General features: G+C 41.0%; 1 protein-coding gene across 2 annotated transcripts in view; it reads right to left on the bottom strand.

Annotated features, from left to right (window-relative positions):
• Positions 1–27107, bottom strand: part of skap1 (src kinase associated phosphoprotein 1) — a 224681-nt gene that overhangs the window by 42504 nt on the left and 155070 nt on the right. For both annotated transcript variants that reach the window (XM_007904379.2, XM_007904380.2), the window contains one exon: positions 6882–6929. In XM_007904379.2, coding sequence (XP_007902570.1) covers positions 6882–6929 — 48 coding nt within the window. The remainder of the gene's footprint in view (positions 1–6881; positions 6930–27107) is intronic.

Raw genomic sequence — 27107 nt, forward strand, 5'->3', positions numbered from 1 at the left:
AATATCCTCTAACAATATACTTTTAAAAAATAAATAAAAATGCTGTTTACCACATAAACCGTGCCTTAAATCGGTAGCGTGATTGTTAGCAACGGTTTGAGAGCCCATTGTACTCCAGGATATCAAAGTAAGAAAGTACCGTTGCATTTGTATACAGGGCTGGTCAGACCTCATCTGGAGTATTATGTTCAGTCTTTGGGGTATTCCTCTGAGGAAGGAAATACCAGCATTGGAGGAAGTCCTACGATAATTCATTAGATGCTACGTGGGATGAAAGGACTTAACTAAGATGAGAATCTGAGTAAAATGAGGTTATATTCGTGAGATCTGAGGAGTGATCTGACTGCTGACTGTGGTGTACAAAATAATGGGGTAATAATTATATTCAGTGTTACGTGCTGTATCTTTGGTGGACTACGACTATAATGGGCGACTAGGGGAGCACTGCACAGTCAGAATGCCATCCTCTGCCTGTTCAGGTGCATTCCTAAAGATCTCATGGCACCATTTGAAAAGAGGGGACATTCTCCTGGTACTGTTGGCCAACAATCCCTCAGGTAAAATTGATCATTCAATTCATGGCTGTTTGAGAGACATTGCTGCGTGCAAACTGGCTGCTGGGTTTGAATCGCGTTATATCACGTGAAACTCTGAGATACTTTGACATGATAGGGCACTGTATCAGAAGGATTATTATTATTTTATTCTTTAGGCATGTGAGCCTTGCATAAACAGTCATGACTAGTAGGTTCTGCCAGTGTCCACGTTAGTCATCTAAAAAATGTTGAAATGTCAGTATCTCTTTATTTATTCCAAGGGCCTTAACTCTGCCACAGCAATCAAGTTGGCTTGATTTTAGTCGACTTCTTGGTGGCTGTATCCTTGCTGTATATTATCAGATACCTACACCTCACTGCATTATACTATAAAACAGTGAAGTGTTTGGAGACTTACAATATCTCTGAGATACTTTCAAGAGTTGCTAAAGTCTCTTGTTAGAAAGATATTCTTGTGAGGGCAAGTTGGAAGTATCTAACACATCACTAATAACTTTAAAAGATGGGATTTAATCTTTAATGTTAAAGTTGTTTAAAAAATCAAAACTGCTGACTCTCTTCACAGCTGATCTGAGCTGATTACAAACTGTATGTCTGTCTCACGCTCAGCCTCTCCTAATAATCCATCTCCCTGAAGTTTTGTAAACATGCAAATATATATTTTTACAAGATGCTGCAAGAAAAAAGGCTCAGGTTCTTTGAACAAGGACATTAGCAGTTGAGCAAATAAAGGATACAAACGGCTAATTTCCATACCAGGCATAAGCAACCTGCGATGCCAGTTCAGTGCCAAGACCATTTCTCCTTTTTAAAGCAAACACATGGAAATCAAACATTCACAGGGTGTAAAGCTAGAATTGTATAAATTGCCAGAAGCGGCAGAATAGGGAAACAACACGGTCCTGTCCACAAGCTAATCTTTGGTGCCGGGGGAGGGATCAATCCTCTTCTCACACCTTTTCCATGTAAAGCATGAAGTTTGCTGCCACGAATCAGAAGGGCATGAGGCAGAGAGGGGTCTGCACTTGCACAGCCTGCGTTTATGTTTCCCATCAATTTCCACACGTACGACGCATTGCAATAATTTTTTACGGGTGTTGTTCAGTAAATTTATTCACGGCCTAATTGAAATCAGTCCCCTGTATGGGGCAATGTAATCTCTTAAGGTTTTGCTTCAAGAATCACAACTTTTTGAAATGATGCTCAATGAATCACTTTACGTGGGGTTGTAATAAAGCAGCAGATTTCAGTGCCTGGTAAATCCACAATACAACATATCTGCACATGTGAGTAGATAAATCTTACTTATTTTGATGAGTTTAAATCTAATAAACCAAGAAACTGATAATTGCAAACAACCTCAGTGGTGTTGTATGACTTGTATGGATGTCAGTGTCAGCTCCTGTGAGTACATTACATACTGCGTAAAAGAGAATCAACCATCAGGTCCTATATTCTTCATCTGTATATCAATGTGAGCTCCAGGAGGCACATAACACATTTGATAGAAGGGGCAATACTGTGGAACCTCATTGTACAGCGGTATTTGAGGAAGTGGGGACGTCATAAATCTCAACCCACTTTACAAAGGCTCTGAGATAGCTGGTCACATTTCCACATTCAATGTGCATGTGTCAGGCGGCTGGTTTGCTTCCTTCGCTGGTTCGTTGGTTGGGAAGTGATGTTGATCTGAAAACCTGGAATCCGCCATTTTTTGCACAGGCTTCACGTATACATAGTGAATGAGTAAGTCCACGTTCAATTAAGCAAATAGACCTGTATCATAATGGGGTTCCACTATAATTCACTTCCATTATTACCACCAGTGGCTAATAAGGCTAGGTGATTACAATCATTCAAAAAGGAACTGGATTAGCTACTGAGTAATAATAGTATTAAGAGGAAACGTCTTGACACCCGGAAAATGGATTAATTTCAAAAGGCAATTTTGAAAAACAGTCAGGATTGACACAAACACAATGGGAAAATTTCTATGTTTCAATCTCTATTTTTGAAGATAGGAAATGAAATGCTGTCCTTTGCAATCCAAATAGAAGAAACAACCACATTATATATTCATAAATATATCATGGAAATTACAGCAAAGAAGGAGCCCATTGAGTAAAATCTGGTGTTAGCTCCTCCAATAGAGCCAACTACTCTAACCCCAAATCCCTGTTCTATTCCAGTAACATTTACTTCCTCTTCAAATAGACAGAGTAAGGGTAAGACTGCCTCATGAAGATACAAAATATTTCACTGTATTAGGAACAAGATGCATTAATAATGTAGGACTTATATATTAACTTTATCACTAAACCAGCGATGGCAGAAATGAAGCAACATTATTCAAGTCTGATGGGAAGCATGAATGGATTAATATAACATCCAGACCTTGTTCTGTACAAGTCCCTCAGCTACAGCAGGAACATAGTCAGGGGAACCACCTCTCACCACTATAACTACACATAGATAATCCTTAATCTAACAACTGCCTACTTTAGAATCAAAAAATATTTAACATAAATCACCTCAAATTCCTTAACAATTGGTGTTTTTTTTGCAGTTTCTCTCCCCTTCCGGAAGCATATGCAGGGGTGGTTGGGACTGAAACCCGATCCTGCTCAAGTCTTGTTACCTGGCCCACACGTAAAAATTACTCATTTTAAAAATTAATTCAAACACCCACCCTGGGATTATTTTGCTGTAACTACAGCAAATCTGTGGGATATCTTTTGCCTACAAAATACAGTCATTACCCTTTAGAGTTTATCTTGTGAAGCACTTCCAGACGACTTCCTGACGTGAAAGCTGCTGTTTCCAATAATGTAAGGATTATTATTATTATGAGCCTTCAGAAAGGATTTTCCATTGGAACTGAATAATGAGAGCTTTATTCTATATGTAACACATGTTGTACCTGACCTGGGAGTGCTCGACAGACATGTTAGAGGGAAGCTTTGCTCTGCATCCAATATGTGGTGTACCCTCGTCAAGTAATCAAATCAATGACTTGGAGCTACGAGTCTGAGTCACAGTTCATAGGTCTCCCTGGGCTGGACCGAGTCATGTTTGTTTGCTGCATTTCGGATTCCATCACTCTTGTGACTAGAGTTCCACCCCATCCCATTAAGTAACCTGTTCCCCGTTTCCTCTTCATTTCATTTGCTTGAACAGGTCAGGGTTGTTTCCTTTCTGCACTGGAATAGGAAAGTGAGGCCAACAGCAGCTTCCTGGACACACAACCCTGACTCTCCCTTGCTTTTGTTTGCAAAATCTTTTGGGAATGATGCATGTGGCGGAGATGATAAGGAAGGTAACTTGGCCTTCACTTCCTAACATAACACTTGAACGATGCATTGGGGAGTCTGGGTGTCTCAAATCTTATATCATTTTGCCCAGAAAAGGAGGTGAAAATTGAGTTCTCATTGTGACCGGTTTTCCTGAACCCCACCTAAACTTTTACTGATTTTAAGTCTACTTCCCTCACACTGTCAGAGTTTGGTAACTCAGGGCCATATATTACAAAATGTAGTACCTAAATTCCATACTAATTTGGTCTTTAGAACAAGAACAGCAACAACAAACTATATTTGCATAGCGCCTTTCACGTCAAGAGAACGTCCCAATGTGTTGGCCATTTTGGCTTAGAATTTAAAATTGCACAGAATTGTGGAAAAAAAAATCAATATTGATACAAAAATCAAGAACTGAGGTTTCAAGAACTGAAATCACCTGCTTCCAGGTTAAGATTAAACTGAAGTATTTTTCATAATTCTGTGTGATTTTAAATTTTAAAACAAAATGGTCTTGCAGACAAACACAAGATGAAATTTTGGACCTAATATTTCTACTGATGTTACTTGCATTATCTCACTATTTGGCTCAGTATTTCTTTCAATCCAATATAGGTGTTAATCTGGCTCAGTTTGTACAAAGCACTCTTGCTTCACCTGGCGCTTTGGGATGTCCTCCTGACGTGAAAGGTGCTATACAAATGTCATTTGTTGTAGTTGTAGAGGCAGAAGGCTGTGGGCTCATTCCCCATGTAGAGCTCACAGACTATGGTGACACTATAGCCACCCATTCCAGTTGGAGATGTCGTCCTTCAGAAGAGATGTATATCATATACAGACACGATGGGCTGAATGGCCTTCTTCTGTGCTGTATAATTCTATGATTCTATGAAGGGTTATTATCCTAATTATAGAAAAGGGAGGGCGTCCAAAGTGTGAAAAGAGAACACTGAAAATAGGATTGGAGAGTCTGTGGTTGGGAAGAATTGTTGAGCCCAGCAGTAGAAGCTGGATTAATGTTAGACTTCTGAAATAATAATAAAAATACTGTAAAACCACAGCTGGTCAGTCAGCATCTGAAAGAGAAATAATTAATTTTGTGGGTTTGAGGAGTCAGAACAGACTGATTAATAGTTCTTTCTCCTTTCAGATACTGATTGACTCGCCATGAATTTCCGGCATTTGTTTTTATTGAATGACTCCATTCTTCAATAGAAATAATGATAAAAATGATTGGTTTGGGCTCCAGCTATTAAAGCTACTGTCTGTGTCTTGCCCGTTAGCTTCTGTCTTATCCTTGAAGCCTTGTCATGTTTCAGACCCATGAGAACCTTGGCAAGCTCTTGGACACCTGATCTGTTGAAACTCCATTAATAGTCAGTAAGTTGCAGCTGAGATGTATCCCAATCAAGCCAAGGACTTTCCGCCAATCGGTATGAAATAGAATCCGTCTCTCAATCCAACCTAGTGCTTAAAATTCCACATTTGCTGTAACAAGTCTAACGATTTTTTTCCTCGTCTCGAACAGTCATTAATTCAGTGTTTACAACATCTGGACTCCACATGTGCACTGCCACCCATACTTTATTTCATACCGAATTTAAGTCATTCAGTGCTCCACCCCACCCCAGAAGTATTATCCTTTTTGCATGAGGAGCGCAGTGGAAATGTCAGCCCACACCGATCTTCACAGATACAGCCAATACCAGTCTCTTCGCTAACCACAAGGAATCATATAAAGGCAATGGACAAGCTTTGTGCATTATTATGAATTCCTGCACATTCCTGCAACCGACTACTTTTATCCCTGGCCTTGTTGTATGCGTGCACGTGAACATCACAAAAATACATATGCTGCACTGATATGTACAGAACATTGAATTATTAAAAATAGTAATTCTATGACTGACTTTTTATGAACATGTTATATTTTGTTACCAAAGTGAAAATCCACAGTCACATTTCCTTGAAGACAATTGTGAGCAGCAACTTGTATAACATTTGCATTGTTGCCGGATAAAAGATCATACAAATGCAGCACATCTGTTACTCTGTGGTTAGAGTTAACATCTGTATGTGGAGCTGGGAAAACTACAATAGACAGTGTGTGTAGGGGGGGAATCTATCATACTCTGATAGCTAAAAATACTGACTTTCCATTATGTCTTTAATTTCCTCCATAAGCTCAATCATTCGCCGTAAGCTTCAGTTGACACTGTTTCTGCAACCCATATTTTTTTCCTGCACCAAGTTCTGCATGGCTGCTAATAACACAGCGGATCAATTTTACAATTCCTATCCTGATCTCCAACCTCACGATCTTCGCTACCTCTGCATTCCATCCCAATCCCAGTCTTCTGGCAAACGATCTGACTCTCATTCACTGCTCTTTCATCAATCCCTCCATCCAACCTTTGATAACCAAACAGTAAGCCACTGTGCCCCAAAACTCTTTCCCTTTTATCTTCACTCCCTGTATTTTCCCACCTTGGCACTCAGTTCATCTAACTCTAACCACCTGCCTCGCAAGCGAGAGGATCTGGGTTTGATTCCCGGGCAGGAACCTGGTCGTTAGTTGATTGGCGGATCGCTTTCTGGGAGTAATAATCCCTCCAAAAAAAATGTGGTCACGCGATCTACTATTTGTGTGACTCTGGTGTGCACGATTGCCTGCTGTGGTTCGCCCACAAAACAAACAAGCAATTCACTTCACAGTATATTCTGTGAAGCGCTCTGAGATGTCTCAACGACGTGATAAGGGCCTATATTAAATGCAAGGAATATTATTCTTATTAACAGTTTCCATGCCTAAGAGTGCTTGAGACACCCAATAAGGAGAGAGGAATGTAATAATATACATTTTAAAATTGCAACAACAACTTGCACTTAATATAACACTTTCCATTCAGGGTAACGTCACAGAGAAGACAAACCTATGTATGATTTGAAATCCAAACATGAGATTTAGAGGTCTGAAAGCAGAGCTCTGAAACTGTATCAATTGTATTAATTCGAATGCTGCCTTTACCTTCTTCATCTTCGTCCTCCGGGAACATCGGCGGAGGGAAGTCCTCATCTGAAAGGAAGAAAAGTAAAATGTTACGATTTTTGTCAAGGAATGTTTTAGGATACAGTCCCAATGAAAGAGAGGGCTGTCGGCTGTATCACAGGGCTCTGCTAGGGTTTGTTTGTAACCTTTTCCATTCAAAACTACATGGTAGCAGGCCAGGAGAGGAATGTCCTGTGGGGAACATCCAAATAGAGTAAATTTGAGAATATGTCAATTTACTTTCTTTTCCTCTCCCAAAAAACAAAGGAAGAGCACGAGCTTTGTGGATAATTTACTCACAAAATATACAGTCGATTCATTTTGCAGAATATCCTGTGAAGCGCTTTGAGACATCTCAAAGACGTGATAAGGCCCTCTAACAAATGCGAGGATTATTATTATATTGTTTATACTTGTCAGCTTCCCTTTATCTTTACAAGTTTAGTAGAGAAAAAGGTTGAGTGTCACTCAATACAATTGTGTTTGAAGCAGGATTTGCAAAGCATTTCACCCTATTGAAGAACCAATGTTTTTGAGATCAGTTTGCAATTTTATAGCATAAACAGTTTTTTGCAAAATTCTTGTTGATTCGTAAACTCTTCCATCACAATACTTCTCCCTCCTCCAAGAAATGCTGGCAGCAAACAGTTGGTTTCTGAGATTTTGTTCCAAATTCGCTCTGTCTACTGTGCTCTTTATTTGTGACCAATGAAAATCAATTTAAATCAGTTCAAGAGTCTTTGCTTATTTATAAATTTGATCTGAAGTTGGCTGAGTCAGTGGCTGTGCGGACCCGGGGGAGTCCAAGTCACACAACACATCTCTTCCAAATGAATCAGGTTTTAGACTGGAGCGGTCACACACAGATACATAAACTGATTAGCATCGACTGGGAATAAATTTAGGGAAGTGGATGAGTGCTTTGCTCAAGCTGCTCATCCCTGTGTCACTAACACAGGGCTTGTTGGGTCACAATAAGTACAGCCGTGTATTCACTCCCCTCTCCCATGTAAATGAAAGATCCTGACTTTTAATCGAAGAAAATTCTTTTGATGGTCATCATCATTTTCAACAACAAACTGTATTTACATTGCACCTTCACACTGGGGCACTGTCTCGGAGCACTGAACAATGGTTGAAGCTGGACACGTACAAGGGAGAAAAAGAAGCTGACCATAGGCAGTGGTCAAAGAGGAGTCTTCAAGTGTGATCTGAAGATGCGCAGAGGCGGCAAGGAGGAGGGACCGAGGCAAGGAATTCCAGAGGTTTGGCGTGGTGGCTGAAAGCACACCGCCAATGGTGGACCGGAGGGGTCGACGGACACTCAGAAGCCTGGATTTTCCTCCACCTTCATTCATCTCTCCTTTTAAGAGCCTCTTAAAAGGTTTTTACTGTGGGTGGGGGAGAGCGGGAGGAAAGGATCTGTGTGGGTGGAGTCACATAGCTTAGTGGTTAGGGCACTCGCCTTGCAAGCTGGAGGACCTGGGTTTGATTCCTGGGCAGGGCGAAACATGGGCAAGTTTCCTTACTCCACACGCCTCTGTTTACCTAACAGTAAGCAGGAACCCAGTTGTTAATCGATTGGCGGATCACTTTTCCAGGGGTGATAAATCCCTTCAAAAAATAAATAAAAAAATAAAAATAATTTGGTCACTCAATTCACGACACTGTGGGGCACTGCTGTGCACAATTGGTGCGTTTCTCCCACGAAATATACAGTCAATTCACTTTACGGTATTTCCTGTGAAGCGCTTTGAGACGTCTCGAAGACGTGGTAAGGTGCTGTATCAAATGCAAGGATTATTATTATTATAAACCAGGACGAGAATAGCAAAAAGGTAACTTGGCTCATCAAGCCCATTGTTTCCTATAAACTGTGAACAAGAGGTATCAGCGTAAGCTCTCCCGAAAGTGTTTGTTGGGGAGCGTGAATAAATCTCAGGGAACTCTTCCAAGAAGCAAGTTTTGAAATGTCTTCTTGACCTCCAAAGCCAACCAAGTAACAAACCACAGGCGTTCAATGCAACATTGTTCCACCCTGGCCGCCTGCATTCCACACATGACATTCCCATGATCCAAAACATAGATCTTGAGAAGGTAAATATTGTGACACAGAATGGCTATGCTAGGGCTGCTGGTATGTTCTAGCTGTTGACACCACCAGACGGACAAAAATGAAAATAGCCAGAGGTCAAAAGGAAATACTGGAACTTATATGTAATCAGAAATTAATGTTCCTATACATGTAAAATACGTTGGGAGTTTCCAGCTCTTCCAATGCTCCCTGAAAAAATACACCTTGGCTGTGTTCGTGTTACAGAGCGGACTTGATTCCTAGCCTCAGTTAGCTGATCTCAGACAGGGGAAATTCAACGAGTGGTCTGACACTGTTAGCCTGTTTAGGCTCACACACAAAGAATGGCTACTTGGATGAGCCATGGAAGGGGGTATAACTCCAGAGAAAGCTAAACAAAAAACAGATCATTTTAAAAGTGTGGGTCCTATCATCTTTTCGACCAGCCTCCTACTGCATCTCTTCTACATCTGTCCTCTCACTGTTCTAATAGGGAAGGCACCTAGGCCATCAGATCCTGTCAGGAGGCATATGCCACTGGAACTTGATCAGGAACAGTCTGGCTCCATCTCCCCACCAGAACAGACCTCCATTAGTTACATGCAGAAACACAATTTAGTCACTTTAGACTTTTTTTGTTGAGGTTCACAATCCTCATGTCTTATTTGAAATTGCTCTCAGGAATTCACAATTTCTCAGGGAGACAGCGACTTCAGTTGGCCCCACAATACTCATCACTTCTGATTGTAATTATTCTACTGAGGGCTGTGGCCAAGTGGAGGCCAGACATTTGCCACAGAAATCAGAGTGAGGAATGGACCATAGACAATATAACACATCGCCAACAAGCTCTCCCTTCTCCTGCCACTATCTGCCCATTTATTGCTCTTTCATTCTGACTGTTCGGTACCTAGCGAGAGTTACTCTCACTTTGTTGTCAACAGTGATAAAGAGAGCGGGTAATTACAGAAAGACATTATCAGGGTCTTAGCAGAGTGGGCCGAGGTGTAGAAAATAGAGTTCAATATAAAAAAATCAAGTGTTGTAATTTGGAAAAAATAATGAGGAGCAAACTTATACCTTAAATGGTAGAATGGAGAAACAGATAGATCTGGGGAACTAAAACATAGTTTGTTAACTATGTAGGACTGGAGATAGAGAAGGGCGTTAAAAGGGTAAACAGGATTCTGGGTTTTACAGCCGTTAAATACAAAAGTAAAGAAGTGATGATGAATCTGTATAACACATTAGTTAGGACACAGTTGGAATATTGTGTTTAGTTTTCGAATGCACATTATAGAAAGGATATTAAAGCCATGGGAAGGATACATCATAGCCTCACAAGGATGTTCCTGGATAAAAAAGGATATAGCTATGAGGAAAGGCTAGAGAGGTTATTCTTCCTGTTGGTGTAGAGAAGGTTAAAGGTTCATGGCAGATGTTAAAGAAAATAAAAGTATTCAAGAGAATTAATCACGAAAAACATTTTCCACTTTTAGGATGTACTGTGAAGTGGATTACCTGCATATTTTGTGGGCAATAGAATCTTTAATGTTCACCTTACAGACAGATGGAACCTTAGTTTACTGTGTCACCTGAAGGATCGTACCTCCAACAGGGCCATCATGGAAAGGAGAAGAAGGAAGTAAAAGGAGAGGTTTAGAAGAACTTCATCTCCTAAATGGTTAGGATGATCCAAGTCCTGACCTGGGGCTTGAAACCACAACCTTCTGACTTGGGAGAGAGTGCTATCCACTAAGTGAGACTGACATGGAGTAGGTATTAAGATGGACAGCTCCTGGCAGGAACAAACCCAACATGAAACAATGGGCCGAATGACCTCCTACTGTGTTGTGTATTTCGGTGGTTCTATGCTGGTAATTTTTCAACCTTTGGTGTGGTGTGAGTTATTGTTTAATATTAAATGGACTGATTTTTCACATTGTTTTTATAATAGGATTTCCAAACCTGAATAGCATGAATAGTAGAGACGAGCACACCCTCACGTATAAAGGTCACTAAATGTACTCAGTTTTGGCAGTGACCTGTGCCAAGTCCCATTCTGTTACTCTCCAAAATACCTGTTTGCTCCAAATGCAAACAAAACCGTGCCCATCACAAGCTTATTGCCGCAATGCGCTTGGTTACCGCATAGAGGCGGCTGGAGATATATGTGAAAAATTACAGTATCAGGACTCTGGGGTGACATTTCTAATCTCTGAACGAAGGCTATTCAGCAACCTCTATATATCACCAAGCCCAGCTCAGCAGGCAGCATATACTGCAGCAATCTTACAAGGCTTGCAAAGTGGAAAATAAATAGGAAAAGAGAGACACTAGTTTCAACAAAGGCACCTGCTGGTCTCGCCTGGAATGATATTCACCCCATCGTATTTTCTCTGCTATAACTCATACTGTGTCAGACTTGGAGTATGTGAAAGCTGATCCCACCGCACAGCTGAGAAAGTCCATTCTAAGTGCTAAGCTTCCAGCAATCCACGTGCTCACTATGATGATTCAGCGAAAACATTTTGTTTCCTTTGTAAGTGATACTGAGAGTTGTCCTTGGATTTCTTAAATTCACTAATAGAGGGCCATGGAGGAGATTTTATTTTGAAAGTCAAGCAAGTGACACTTCTGTTATCGCCAGATTGGAAGTGAATATTCTGCATTGCCTTGCGGTTTTTAACAAGCAGAGCAAGTAACTGACTTTAAACCTTCAGTACAGTCCTGTAGCTCAGTGGTTAGAGCACTCGCCTCGCAAGTGAGAGACCTGGGTTTGATTCCCGGCCAGGGCCAAACCTTGGACAACTTTCCTTACTCCACACGCCTGATAATAATCCCTCAAGAAAAAAAATAAATAAATTGGTCATTTCAATCCACAACTGTTTGTGGGACACTGCTGTGTGCAATTAGCTGCCCATAAATATACAGTCAATTCACTTTACAGTATATTCTGTGAAGAGATTTGAGATGTCTAGAATGTGATAAGGTGCTATATCAAATGCAAGGATTATTATTATTCTCATCAACCTTGAACATTAATAGCCCAAGGAGTGACTCTCGATAGGGAATGTGAGTCTCATTCAAAGATAGAATGAGAAAGAGAAGTGTTAAAGCACTATATCAAATGCAAGGATTATTAATACTATTACAGGGGGTGGAAACACTTGGGAAATAGTAACCTGCCTTACCGTTATGGCTTTGCACCCCTATTTAAGAGGAAAGTATTCTGATAAAAGAATTACATACTACGCTAGTGCGATATCTCTCACTCTGAAAACACTTACCACTATGGAACAGTTCAGTAATCATTGCTTTTGATACAGCATCTTAGTATGTCAAGAGGTCACAAAAGAGTTTTATGGAGTTATTTTCTAAACTGTAGTGACTGTTTTTGTAGGTGAATATGGTGCCTAATTTGCACACAAAGTGAATGACTAATTTTATCTGATGATTGGTAGCCAGGATGCTGTAAGAAACTCTTTTGTTTTACAATAGTGACTTTAACGTTCACCTGGGCAGGGTGAAACGTTAGGCAAGTTTCCTTACTCCACACGCCTCTGTTTACCTACAACAACAACTTACACTTATAGTCACTGGTTAATGTTTCAGTTCAAACTCACCAACCATCATTTGCAACTTTTCTGTACTATGAAGTTAGTTAGAAGGTTGGCCAAGATACTGACATATCCAATTATATTACATTGCTCTAACTGAACATTGTTCTACATTAATTATTCAGTATATCTAAGGTGTGTATACAGAAGCTTTTACTTATGCAAACCTTATCAGCTAAGTAGGGTTTGGTGCAATGGTATGTAGACTGGAAACTGTTATCGATCGTCGGTTTAACAGCAACATTCCTGCAAGTCACTGAACTGGAGTCAACGAGATGAACTTATCCAGGCAGCATTCCATCTGGCAACCAACAGCTCACCCAGCAGAAATGAAAGCGTGATTATTTCTTCTGATTACATGCTGATTGTAGCTACTATATATGGTTTGGTTTTAGCTACACCGATAAACATATTTTGTGTTTTTTCTCCGCTGCTGTTTTCTCCTGAAGGCACGGTCTCATTCTGGGCTAATGCACGAACAAAGTAACAGTGGGCATCAGCCACATGTTACTTTGTCCAAGTGACTATTCTTCATTTGTGAGTCAACATAGTGGCGGGTGTTAACAGGTTGTTCAACTATCTGTGAGGAAAGTGTTTTTGTATGAACATCAGGCAACGGGAAGGCAAAATTGAGTTCAGCCGTGGTGTCCCCATGGTTGAATAAGCTGATGTAACTTACGATTCAGACTCAGACACAAAGAATAGCTGGTTAAATAAGCTACTGCAGATCCGCCAGCACTCATGTAACAGAAGCCAGGATGAGAAATATAATAATAATAATCATTGCATTTGATATAGCGCCATAGCACATCTTCGAGACGTCTCAAAGCGCTTCACATGTGGAGCAATAAGGAGAAATATACTTCTTACTGTATATTTACTGGAGCGAGTATATATACAATCTATAGAACAGTACCGTCAAAGACAACTGGTTATATTGATATCAAAAGCAGAGAAACTGCCTGCAGGGAACAGATGTCTTAATTTACTTAATGTAATATTCCTGTTTATAATGAAATTTGCTTCCAGTGAAGCCTCTAATCTACCTGGACAAAATCTCATAACAAAACTCGTTGAACGTCTGTACTCAGCTCCACTACACAAATTGGTTCATGTCAGGATCACAGCTATTTTGTTTGGCAAATATATTCTGCCTCACAACCCGAGTCAGCAGAGAACATGGCATATTTTGTAGATCAGATATTCTCTGCATTAGTGTTGAGAACACAGGTAATAATAAATAATTAAACTTCCACCAATTATCTCAAAGTCTCTCAAATGCTTCTCCCGAAGCCAGTTATTTTGAAGAGGATAGACTACTGTTATGTATGTAAAAGCAACTGCTAATCAGCAATGTTCCACCAACAGTAAATAGTAAAAATTACCAAGAAATCTGTTTCTTCGTGAACAATGGAAGAACTGCCGACTCTTTTTTTCAAATAATGCCATCAGATGACCTAAATTTACAGCATGGAAACCGGTCATTTGGCCAAACTAGTCTGTGCTGTGTTTATACTTTACATAGCCTCCACCACTCCTAATCTTCTCTATTCCCTTCTCCCTCATGTATCCATCGATTTTCTTCTTAAATACCTTGATGCTTTCAGCTTTAACTACAGATTCCCGCACCGAGTTCCACATTCTCACCAACCTCTGCATAAAGATGTGCCTCCTGAATATCCAGCTACTGGCTATCTTATTTTGAACTCATGGAGACAACATTCTCTGTTACATCAATAGTGCTAAGTCAGCTGGCTCTGGAGAATGACACCACACCCCATGCACAGCATGATATTTTGAGCTGCTGTTACACCATCTGTATCTGGAAAATCTATAGCTGCTATCAGTACAATAAGACCATCCCATACACCTGAACATTTACTGCATAGGGCTTCTACTGTAGACACTAGTGAATTGATCCCAAGGTAACCCTGGCTTATCTTCATCGACCGCAGGTCTCAGTGTCACCTGAGTTGGCAAGACTGCTAAGAGGTTTGTTAGCTGCTGAAAGATTAAAGGGCTCCCGACAGATTTGAAGGGCTCCCATGAAACAGACCGCATCCCTTGTCAGCTTCCATAGGCTACATTTCAAAAGTACCATTAATAAAATCTTCAAAAGAATTCCTTCAGCACACCTGCACTTTGTGGGGGAACAAACTCCATGTATTTATTTTAACTGAAAACCCTGATGACTAAGTATTTCTTATACCTGACATTTCAGTTTCTTGTTTGCTTTCAGGTCCTCTCAGGCTGTTTTCTTTAAAGGGCAGATTTTAATTTGCAATCTTATTCAGTTGGTCTGAGCTTAACGTGTATTTGTTTGAGTGGGTGAATCAAGAAGGACCCACACAATAATAATATATTAATAACCAAATAATAATAAGCCTGGCTTTTGATGTATAGTTTTATCATGTCAACAAAAACTTCTCAAAACACTTCATGGGATTCTACTGTAAAGCAAAGTGTTTGGGTATTCATATGCAAACAGTCCACCCAATTTTTACACAGCAATATCCCACTAAGAATCATTAACACATAATAGTTATTATTTATTTAATCAATATCCACTATTTTATTTTTGCATGTGATATAGCGTCTTTCATGTCGGGAGGAAGCCTCCAAGTGCTTCACAGGATTTATTGTTAAGTATAGTGACTGGCAAATGCAGCAGCCAATGTGAATGCAGCAATGTCTCACAAACAAACATGAAGTGAATCACCAAGTTTACATGTGGGAGTGTTTCACCAGGGCCTCAGGAATCTTTTTTTGAATAGCACCAAGGAATCTTTTAACGTTCACCTGAACAGGCAGATGGGATCTCGGTCTAATACATATGAAGGATGGAACCTCAAACAGAGCAGCACACTGTGTTGGAGGATCAGCGTAGACTATATGAATTTGAAGTCCAATCTGGGCTTGAACTCACAATATTCTGACAAAGAGGCAAGAGTGCTCTGGGACGCTGCCCTACGTGAGGGACGCTATATAAATGCAAGTCGTCGTTGTTGTTGATTGCTACGAACTGAGCCAGGCTGGAGACTCACCCTTAAAGTAGATGGAGAGATAGAGGGCAAAACGATGAATAACTGTTCAGGCCAGTCTAAAGCATAATGTCTATCAAAAGGATGACACCAGCAAAGTACTGGTACTAAATCTCTTGTTCATATTCATGGCAGAGAATGTTTATGGATATGGGCTTAATAATAATAATGTTATGATCCTTGCATTTGATAAGGTGTCTTATCATGTTGTTGAGACATCCCAAAGCGCTTCACAGCATATATTGTAAAGTGAATTGACTGTGTATTAAGTGGCCGAATCGCGAGAATCACCCTTAATAAAGTAGAAATGTGAGAATTAAAATATTGATAAGGAAAAATGAGATGGGACATATTTTTGCAGGACTACATCTTGCTTGATTTCTTGATCATTTTCAGCATTTCTTTTTCATAAATTGGCTGAAAGATTCCTGTAATTTATTACGTACAAGAAGCACCATTTCACTCTGAAAAGTGAGCCCTAAACAGGGTGCCTGCTGAAGTTAATCACTCTTCAATCAAAAGTTTCAGATCACCGTGCATGTGAAAATCTACTGCACATTGATTTCTGAGTAATGCAAAGTAAATAATAGGAGGAGCTCCAGAAAGCCAGAAGAATAAAAAGTGTATCGCATCCGGAAGCTTTCTCTTTTCTTTTCCCGATCAGGTATTCAGACATATTCAAACCCGTGGTAAAAGTGATCAATAATAACTGCAGTCAAAATGATTGATGTAAATGATGCCTAAAGTACATCGTAGGAAGCTTGTTTTAGGTGGAGGAGGGGATTTCTTGGCGTAAGCAGCAAGCTTGTTTTGCTTACTGCATATGCATCAAAAGCAGCTGCAATAACTCATGGGTAAGCTGTGGGTGAAGATGTGCTCATGAAGATGTGCTCTGCATTCAGACACAGCATCCTGCTGCTGTTAGACCACAAGCGTCTGTCTGTCTGTCTGTCCTTGCTTCCACATTCTGGACTCAACCCATCTTCTTTCATGTCTCCCAGCAAAGCCACTTTAATGCAAGTCAGACACAGATGGGATTGGACCAGACCTCCCGTTATGCCATCCATTTGCTCCATTAGACTGACTGAATCGTCCTAAAATCAGCCTTGCACCGCAATACCACCTTCACTCTCACTCTAGCAGCCTCCAAAACTGCTTTTTTTATATCAGTTCATTTTTTTTAAAGCAAAAAGGAAATTTAAACATTGATAATATCCAGTATCAAAGTTTTGTCTGCCCCCCTGGGCAGCAATAACATGTGCTAAAACTGCAACATCCAACATTTTAAAATCTTTTTCATGAGATAATAATAATCCTTGCATTTGATATCACAGTCTTATCATGTCGTTGAAACATCTCAAATCGCTTCACAAGTAAAGTGGATTGACTGTGTCTTTTGTGGATGAAACGTGGCAGCCAGCTGCGCACAGCACAACAAACAGCCATGAAGTGAGTGACCAATTTTATTTGTGAGATGGTTGGCCCACGCTCTGGAATTCCATCCCACAATCCTTCTGCCTTGTCCCCTCCGTTGCCTCCTTCAAGACCTGTCTCAAGACCCTCCTCGTATAAAGCTCCCTCCATTCAGGGTAGCATCTCATGGCGCTTAACAGTTGCAGTGCCTGACTCTGAGCTGGGCGGGGGGGGATAGGAAGGTTTTAGAGGAATGTTTTCAGGCAGGACCTGAAAGTGGGGAGAGAGGGGGCAAGGCAGAGGGATTGAGGGCGAGTGTTCCTCCGATGGTGGGGCGGAGGGTGTGAGGGATGAGCAGGAGGCGGGGCCAGTCGAGTGGAGGTGCTGGGTGGTGGATTAGGGAGTGAGGAGGTCGGAGAGGTAGGAAGGTACCAAAGAGTAAAGGGATTAGAACACAAGTGGGAAGATCTTGAAGTCGATCCGTTCGGTGATGGGGAACCAGTGGAGCCTGGGCCAGAACTGGTGAGATGTGGGTACGGAGTTTGGGAGCGTGTTGGAAGTGACCAACAAGAGAACATAGGTCAATAAATGACTGGATGAAAATAAAGCTAAAAATATTTTTAAAGGAAAACGTATTGCAATAATAAAGACAATACTGTAAGAATTAAAAGTAACCCATTTGCTGTTACATGTTTTTCAATGATGCAAAACGACTAAAGAGTTATTGTTTGAAGCCCTAATAACCAGATTCAATGCAATTTGTAGAGATACACAAATACAAAATTGAACTCGGGATTTTTTTCCCCACTCGACGTAATTGAACACTTTACAATGGGATGATGATGTGAGGCTCCTTTACATGATTTCGGGAAGTAACCAGTATGTCTCTGGCCACTACCCCAGTTCAGCAGATTGTCACTTTGTCCTACCTATCACAACTCTCGAAGGAGCTTCGTTTTCACTCTTACAGGAAATCTCTCCAGGGAAGGCATGATAGTCTATAATACTGACCTAGATTTATGCACATTTAGATGGAGCAGTCAGCAAGCTTATTTTTGCAACGTCTCCAAGTAGTCTCAGATTACCAGCAGAAGCAGCCGTTCCAGCCAGCGTCACAACAGTGGAGTGATGCCAACCTCCGACACTCAAAGATTAAGCACTTCATTCAGAACAATAATCTCTTAATTAGGGCAATATAATGTGGAAGATGAGCAGAACCATCTTCTGGTTGTGATAAATGTGTCTTGTCAGAATAAACATGCCTGGTCCTGCTTGCTCTGAGGAAAGCAGCTTTCGTAAGTATGCATCGAGCTACAAGGACCGGAATAATTTATCCCCAGACTTACACAATCACAGTATTGCCAACTCAGTCATGTTTCTTTGTCCATCATTACGATGTACGCCAAATGGCTCTTACAACAAAAATCAAAGTTCCTGTAAATACTGACAAGGCAACTTCAATTGTGAAAGGCACTGGACAGTGTCAGAAGTGTGTGTGTGTGCATATGAGTAGGACAGACAATATGTGGCATATCATAGAATCCTAGAATTATACAGCACAGAAGGAGGCCATTCAGCCCATCATGTCCGTGCTGGCTTTGAAAGCTGTCCAAATTAATCCTACTCCCCTGCTCTCTCCCCATAGCCTGCAAATTTGTTCTCCCCAAATATCTATCTGCTTCTCTCTTGAAACGTGTTATCGAATTGGCTTCCACCATCCTTTCAGGCAACGCATTCCTAATCCGAATAACTTGCTGTGTGAAAAATTTCTCCTCACCTCCCCTCTGGTTCTTTTGGCAACTATTTTAAATCTGTGTCCTCTGGTTACCGACCCACCTGCCAGTGGAAACAGTTTCTCCCTGTTCACCCTATCGAATTCCCTCATAATTTTGAATCCCTCTATTAAATCTTCCCTTAAACCTTCTCTGCTCCAAGGAGAATAATTCTAGCTTCTCCTCATAACTGAAGTCCTTCATTGAGATATTTTCTCACACTGCGAGTTGTTTGGATCTGGATTGCATTACCTGAAAGGCTGGTGGAAGCCGATTCGATAAAAACTTTTAAGAGAGAAGTAGATAATTATTTGGGGAGGACAGGTTTGCAGGGCTATGGGGAGAGAGGGGGAATGGGATTGATTTGGATACCTCTTTTCAAAGAGCCGGCAGACACGATGGGCCGAATGGCCTCCTTTTGTGCTGTACAATTCTATGATTCCTGGTACCATCCTGGCAAATCTCCTTTGTAACCTCTCCAAAGCCTCGACTTTCTTCCTAAACTGCGGTTCCCAGAACTGAATACAGTCTCTAGCTGAGGCCTAACCAGTGATTTATAAAGATTTTTGTATTCTATGCTGCTCATTATAAACCCTAGTATCCCAGATGCTTTTTTAACAGCTTTATCTGCCTGTCCTGCCACCTTCAAAGATTTGCTTATATGACCCCCAGGTCTCTCTGTTCCTTCACCCCCTTTAAGATTGTACCATCAGCTGATATTGCCTCTCCTCATTTTTTCTCCCAAAATTCATCACTTCGCATTTCTCCACATTAAACTTAATCTGCCACGTGTCTGCCCATGTTACCAGTCTGTCTATGTCCTCTTGCAGTCTGTTACTATCCTCCTCACTGGTTACTACTTTTCCTAACTTAATATCATCTGCAAACTTGGAAATTGTCCTCCCTTTACCCAAGTTCAGGTCATTTATATAGATTAAAAAGAGCAGTGGTCCTAATAACGACCCCTGGGGGACACAGCACTGTATACTTCTCTCCAGTCAGTCAGAAAAACAACCTTTCACTACCACTCTCTGCTTTCTGTCGCATTCTGTATCCAATACTGCCACTGTCCCTTTAATACCATGGGCTTCAATTTTTCTAACAACTCTATTATGTGGCACTTTATCAAATGCCTTTTGAAAATCCATATATGCTACATCAACTGCACTACCTTCATCCACCTTCTCCGTTTCTTCATCAAAAAAACAGGTTTGTTAGACATGATTTGCCTTTAACAAATCCTTGTTGACTGTCCTTTATTAACCCATATTTTTCTAAGTGAAAATTTATCTTGGCTTGGGTTATCGTTTCTAAAAGTTCCCCCAGTACTGACGTTAGGCTGATGGCCTATAGTTCCTGGGTTTATCCTTCACGTTTGTACAGGGGAGTAACATTTACAACCCTCCAGTCCTTTGGCACCACGCTAGTATCTGAGGAGGATTGAAAGAGTATGTGTGTGTAGCACTAATATAGCACCTTTTGTTTTGGAAGAATGTCTCAATGTGAGTGAGTGCCTGAGCTGGGGGATCGAAAGAGATAGGTCTTCAGGTGAGACTAGATTTGAAAGTAGAGAGGGAAAGGGCGAGTAGGAGTGATCTGGGGAATTTGTGTTAAAGCACAAAGTGGGTGGAGGGCACTAAGCAGGACAGAGCTGCTGGAGTAGAGGGAGTGGCTGGGGTCATAGTTGCAGATCATTGCAGAGACAAAGTGGTAAGAGTCTGTGTCAAAGAGAATAGAGAGGGAATTTCATATCCAGCCATGCACATCCAGTAAATAATGTCACAATGTTTGATTGGCGTTGCATTTGTGCCATTTCATCAATATTTATGACAGTCACAGAATTTGCAGGGAAGGAATGTGGATCCTTGATTTCCTAGCAGGATAAAGATTACTCAAAGTGTAACTGTATGGTATTGCTGTTTAGTGAGAAGGAAAGGGTTACTAACTGTATTGTGTCACTGTTTATTGAGAAAGGAAAGGCTTAGTCTCTGTATATCTGTATGGTGTTGCTGTTGATTGAGGAGGAGGTTACTCAGTAAGTACTGTATATGCAATTGTTGTTTAGTCAGCAGACGGAGTTGTTATTTATTCAGTAGGTTGACGGATAGTTATTTCCTAACTCCAAAAAATTGCTGCATTCAGTTTCAGGTGAGCAGGAAGAATCGTGCCCATTCTCAGTGGCGATCTCGTTAGTCTAGTTCTGAACCAGGCGGGTCTATAGTACACCAGAGCACTGCTGACATGCACTTATCAAGGAAATTGTCACATGCGGAAACCCATCACCATGCTTAAGAGTATCCAAACCAAGTTGAAATTTCCTTGCATCCCATCTACATATGGAAATCCCAAAGATAGTGTTGAAATGGAACGTGGGCTCTCTCCTTGGAGAGCCACATCTTGCTTACCTAATTGCGGAAAGTATTAGTCGTAGGTTAGAAAGAGCCAAGGCTTGGGGACCCAGAGTGTGTGTTGGGGTAACTGCTGGAGTCTGATCAGCTAAAACCGCACAGCTTGTCATTGATATTGGTGTTGGCAAGCTTTCCCACTGCTTATCCAGCTCGGCCACCCCACCCGTTAGGGCTTTGGCTTGCAGAGTTAACAGGACCTGAGTAGGATACCCCTCCCCCAGTGACTGGTCTGCCCTTCCAGGTACCGCTGATGAGCCAGGCCGGGCTGTGCTTTCAATTTCCTAGATAAATATGTGCAATAATTTGTGACTGTAGAAGGGAAGTTGGGGTGGGGGGTGGAATCACATTTAAGCAGTTCTGTCCTCAATAACAACTTGCCATTACACATTACATCATGCGTTTCACATAGAATAACATCTCAAAGCACTTTAGAGATGGTATGGAAACCCGAGCAAGATGGAAAAAAGGGTAGGAGAGAGTTGAGCAAATTCGCAACAAATGCACACTTGTCAAAAGGAGCTACTGGTCGATGATTTGAGTGAGAACCTTGGCTAATTCTTCCACCCTATATATGAAGTAAAACATCAGATTTCACTTCATCCATCAGTTTTGCATTTATTCCATGCAGTATAGATGTTTGCACAGCTGTGCTGCCATATAGCAGCTGCTCGATCCCCCCTTCACACATTTACTACTGGAAAAAAACTCCCAGTTCCTTCTGGTACCTTGAGCCAAATGTAATGCTTTCATCCTACAAAATCCCACTATGTGGCTTTAAGGCTTTCTTTTTGTTTTTTATTAAAATACAGATGTACCTCTGGGATATGTAAAGTTGATCAGGTAAACAGGGAGGATAACAGGAAACAGCATTTCCTTTTCTCCCATCTTCTGCAGGTGTAAGCTGCTTTCCTTTTCATCAGGGTTCAGGTCCATAAGTAATGGCAACCTGCCCAGTTGAGTTTGGGCAGGATATTCAGCTTGTGTGAGGGGTGGGGGTTTTGTAGCTAAGACTTATCCCGTTCTCACCCAACAGCGTGTCCTTGGAATAGCCACCAGGAACCCTGTCTGAAGTTTCCTCCCTAACTCAGGGTCAATTGCTGAGGTTAACTGTAACCTCAACTGCTGACCCAGCTGAGATTAAACTATGCCATAGTTAAGTGCTCCAAGGTGCTACCCCACGTGAAGGACGCTAGATAAAGGTAATTTTTTGTTGACGATTATTACTATATGAGCCTGACCTCAGAGTGTTAGTGAAATACATAACCATTGGCACTCATAGCTGAGCTCCATCTTATTCTTGCCTAATGATTTCTAATTAGAGACCTAACAACAGTCTCTGGTTAGAAATCAGAAGCTAAATGTCACACGGTCACAGTTTTATGATAGAAAAGCATTAAATTCAGTCTTAATTTGTAAGCTACATTTCAAAATAAGACTTTCAAACTGATTTTGCCCTCACAAACCAGGGGCTCTGAAGACGATTTTAGTGTAGACTCAGATTAAAGCTGGGACCTTCTAGGTCAGTATGGCTCATTGGTTTAATTTGCTGAGTCATCAGGAGTGAGGACTGCATTTCTGGGCCATCAATGAATTCTTAAAAAAGACATCTTTAAAATAGTGAGGAGCGAATTTTACTTTCCAGACAAACCTCCAAAAGAGCGAAAAACTCACTTTCTTACACTTGAACTAACAGAAATGTTTCCTGTGCAGTGAGTTCTGCAGCCCAGAAAGCTCCCTTTGTAAAATACCAGCTGAGCTTTGGTGTGCAATGGGCTTTGCCATCCGTGGCATTTTCTAACCAGCACTATTCAAGTTTGGGAATGTTTATATAGACATTGTGAAAAAGAACACTTAGTCTGTTTCTATTGAACTGTGGGGAGCCATGTTAGAATATGTTATTTAAGCAAAATTTGTACCATTTTGATGCATGCATTCAATTTGAATGGGCCTTCTTGACAGATGCCAGTGAATATAGTGAGAGAGTAGTAAATGTATGGAACAGGCTCCCTAGGGTGATGGTGGAAACAGAAAATGTTGATTATTTCAAGAACAAATTAGATAGATTTCTGTTAGGAAATAATATCTGGGGAGACAGTATATAGGTTGGGACACGACATGTAAAGCGACTGCTAGGATAGTGGAAGGCGAACTGGATGGACCTTGGTCTTCTTTCACCTAGAAAATTCTTATATTCTTATGCCAGTAAAACAACCTTCCCCAGCTGGTAATGGACATTCGCCTGTACCAAGTGAGATAGATAAACTGGGTAAAATGATTTAACATTTCCCACTCATCACATCCAACTTTGGCCTGAGCAGAGCAGGCTCGATTACACACCATAAGTGTCTCTAGGGCCAATGCTCCAGCTGTGTGCTAACCTGGCACCTAGCTGGGGAGAAAGGGAGCTAGTTAGCCAAATTGTATATGTTTAGAAGTCTGGCTCACATTTAAGTAAGTGTAGACCAGGTCCAGCTCCCTTTTCATTAATTATATTCCTTTTTCCTACCATTAAAATGCTTCATAACCAACAATTGATAACAAATTTACAGTTGCCCAGTAAATAAAGGCACTGTCTGGTGCAGCACTAAGCCAAGCACAGACCAGCAAGTTACAAGCTTGAATCCCAGTCTGTGCAGTTAGTTGATCTCATCTGGAGCAGTCGTTGGGACTATAATTAGCCTCAGCGACCCTGGGTTAGGGAGGAAAATTCAGACAGGATTCCTGCTTCTGATTATTATCCAGGGACCCTATGTTTGGTGAGGACAAGATCACGCTTAGCTAACAACAACCACCACTTCCACAAGCTGAATTTCCTGCCAAAACTCACTGTTCATAATTGTGATAAAGAGCACACACATGTGGGAGCAGTGCCTGGAACTCTTCTTAATAGGGTATGTACCTGTTCCAGACACCTGTAATCGTTAGTAAGGTTTGTTTAATAACAGGCAGATTAACAGAGATTAACAGATCGTGCGAGTAGGGATAAGTGCTCTGAGATGCTACCCCGCATGAAGGCAAAGTTGTTGTTATTGTTGAGGGGTTCCTTTAGACTTCCAATGTGCACTAATGCAAGTAGTCATGAGTCTGACTTTGTCATGACTACTTGCATTATTTGTGGACGTGTGGAGCGCGGTAGCTTAGTGGTTAGAGCACTCACCTCGCAAGTGAGAGTACCTGGGTTCGATTCTTGGGTAGGACGAAACATTGGGCAAGTTTCCTTATTCCACACGCCTATGTTTACCTCGCAGTAACTTGGAACCCGGTTGTTAGTCGATTGGTGGATCGTTTTCCAAGGGTAAAAATCACTTAAAAATAAATAATTTGGTCAATCAAATCAAAGTCATGAGTCTGACTTTGTCATGACTACTTGCATTATTTGTGGACGTGTGGAGTCCTGTAGCTCAGTGGTTAGAGCACTCGCTTTGCAAGCGGGAGACCTGAGTTCAATTCCAGGCAGAGGGCGAAACCTTGGGCAAGTTTCCTTACTCCACACAGAGCCTAATAATAATCCCTCCAAAAACCAAAACAATAATAAATTGGTCATTTTCAATCTACGACTGTTTGTGGGACATTGCTGTACCCAATTGGCTGCCGCGTTCGCCCACAAATATACAGTCAATTCACTTTACAGTGTGTTCTGTGAAGCGCTTTGGGACGTCCTCCCGACGTGAAAAGCGCTATATCAAATGCAAGGATTATTATTATTATTATTATTATTAATCAATCCATGACTGTTTATGGGACACTGCTGTGTCCACCGCATTTCGCCTGCAAAATATAGTCAATTCACTTTACATCATATTCTGTGAAGCACTTTGAGACGTCTCGAAGATATGATCAGGCGCTATATCAAATGCAAGGATTATTATTAATTTGTTGTTAATCCTGATAAACATAGAATCACCAGAGACTGGGCCCTGCAAAACTGTAGCAGTTTACTAATGTTCTGGGTTCAGTGCAGATACATCAATCAGCGCAAAGTCTATTAAATTATATTGAAATGAATCAAGTAAGCAGTCCATTGCTGACAGACCTCCAGAGAAGATCTATTTCTTTGTGCCATTACTCTATTTGAAGAAGAAGAACTGGCTTAGAGAGGCACAATTACATTTAAGACAGATTGTCATAGGAGTTGGGGTTGATGTGAGTGCATCAGTGGGAAGGGGATGTACCAATATAATGCTCATGAAAATAATAGGGACGGCCAATCTTATATTACTATTACGATTTGGTATCTGCATCGCTACAGCTTTGAATGAGTGACTTCCAATTTTTAAACTAATCTCTTTCCTTAAGGGTAATGTGGTACCTATAGAAAACAACCATCGTAATTTCTGCACAACCTCATGCTTTCTCTACAGCTCAGTAATCCCCCACTCTTTTGCGCTTAGTCTTCTCTAGGATAATAGGATCGTTACTGTATAATACACCAAATAGGCAGTCTAGGCTGACACTCCAATGCAGAGCTGGGGTGATGAACTTTGGACAAGATGTTAAATCAAGGTCATGTCTGCCTGTTCAGGTGGACATTAAAGATCCATTAAATTATTCCAAATCAGAAGAGAGTTTCTCCCTGTGTCCTGGCCAACGGTGCCTTAGATAAAAATTGGTTATTCACTTTATGGCTGTTTGTGAATCCCAAATTTGTAGTTGCGCTCACCTACAAATACACAGCCACTATCCTTCACAGTAAACATTTGAGAAGCTCTTTGGGACATCTCAACATAATAAGGCACTAAATTAAAAGCAAGAATTGTTAATATATTCCAAACACACTATCTATTCTACTGTTAATCTCAAAACAGTGCTTCCGTTTTGGTGCTTCCCTTCATAATGAAGGTGATAGAATCCAGGGATGCTGAGTCAGATCAGGATGGAGTTGTCTGCGAGTCCCCAAGCATTGCCAGAAGAAACAATGACATATCTATTAACCAAGCGTGCAGAGGTCAAACCTTCACAATTGCCTATAATTTGGATTGGCTAATTTCATTTTTTTGGTCAGACAGGTATCTGATGCGTGCGAAACCCATCACCATGCTTAAGAGTATCCAAACCAAGCAAGAGTTCCACGCATCTCACCTATACATGAAAGTTTCAGCAATGTTTATTGGAATGGAATGCGCACTCTCCCTGGAGGGATCCACCGTGTTTACCTAATTCCAGAAAGCATTACACCCAGGTTGGCAAGGCTTGGGGACCCCAGAATGTGCATGGGGGTCCAACAAGCTACTAATATTGCCGTTAAATAACACACATACAAAGATAACTGCGGCTCCTCCATTCCCCGAGTCTGGCAATTGACCCCAGGAGAAAGTCTGGTACAAGTCAAATCCATACTGAGTCATTTGTGACAAGAGAGGAGTCTGGCCAATCTCGCACTCAGACGAAGTAACTAGATCAGTGTGACCCATTTCACACTCAGAGACTCGTGACTTGTTTGTGGAGGAATATGGTCAATTTTAAGCTCAGATATGAGTGGCAAGAGAAAAGTTTGATCAATTTTTATATGCAGACAAAAGTGAACTTGGTCAATCGCTTTGAGACCTTTCAATGACGTGATAAGATGCTATATCAAATTGAAAGGATTATTATCATTATAATCTCATGCTCAGACACTAATGATGAGGGAATATTCCATAAACATAAGTGTTCTTTCCATATTCCTTTAACAATTGCAAGAGAGGGGGCTGAGAAAAAAATCTGAGTTACATTTATTAATGTCAGTCCAGTCTGTTTTAATAGTGTCTGAAAGAAGTTAATTCAGATGAATTCAGAGTTAGGTCTAAAATGTTTCAGGATTCATCCCAGCTAATAGCTGCTTTTCCAAATTTTCTTCAGCTGAGTGGTTGTGTGTAAAAATTTATTCCGACACTGCTC

This window comes from Callorhinchus milii, unplaced genomic scaffold, assembly GCF_018977255.1.
Source record: "Callorhinchus milii isolate IMCB2004 unplaced genomic scaffold, IMCB_Cmil_1.0 Scaffold23, whole genome shotgun sequence".
NCBI classification, from domain to species: Eukaryota; Metazoa; Chordata; class Chondrichthyes; order Chimaeriformes; family Callorhinchidae; genus Callorhinchus; species Callorhinchus milii.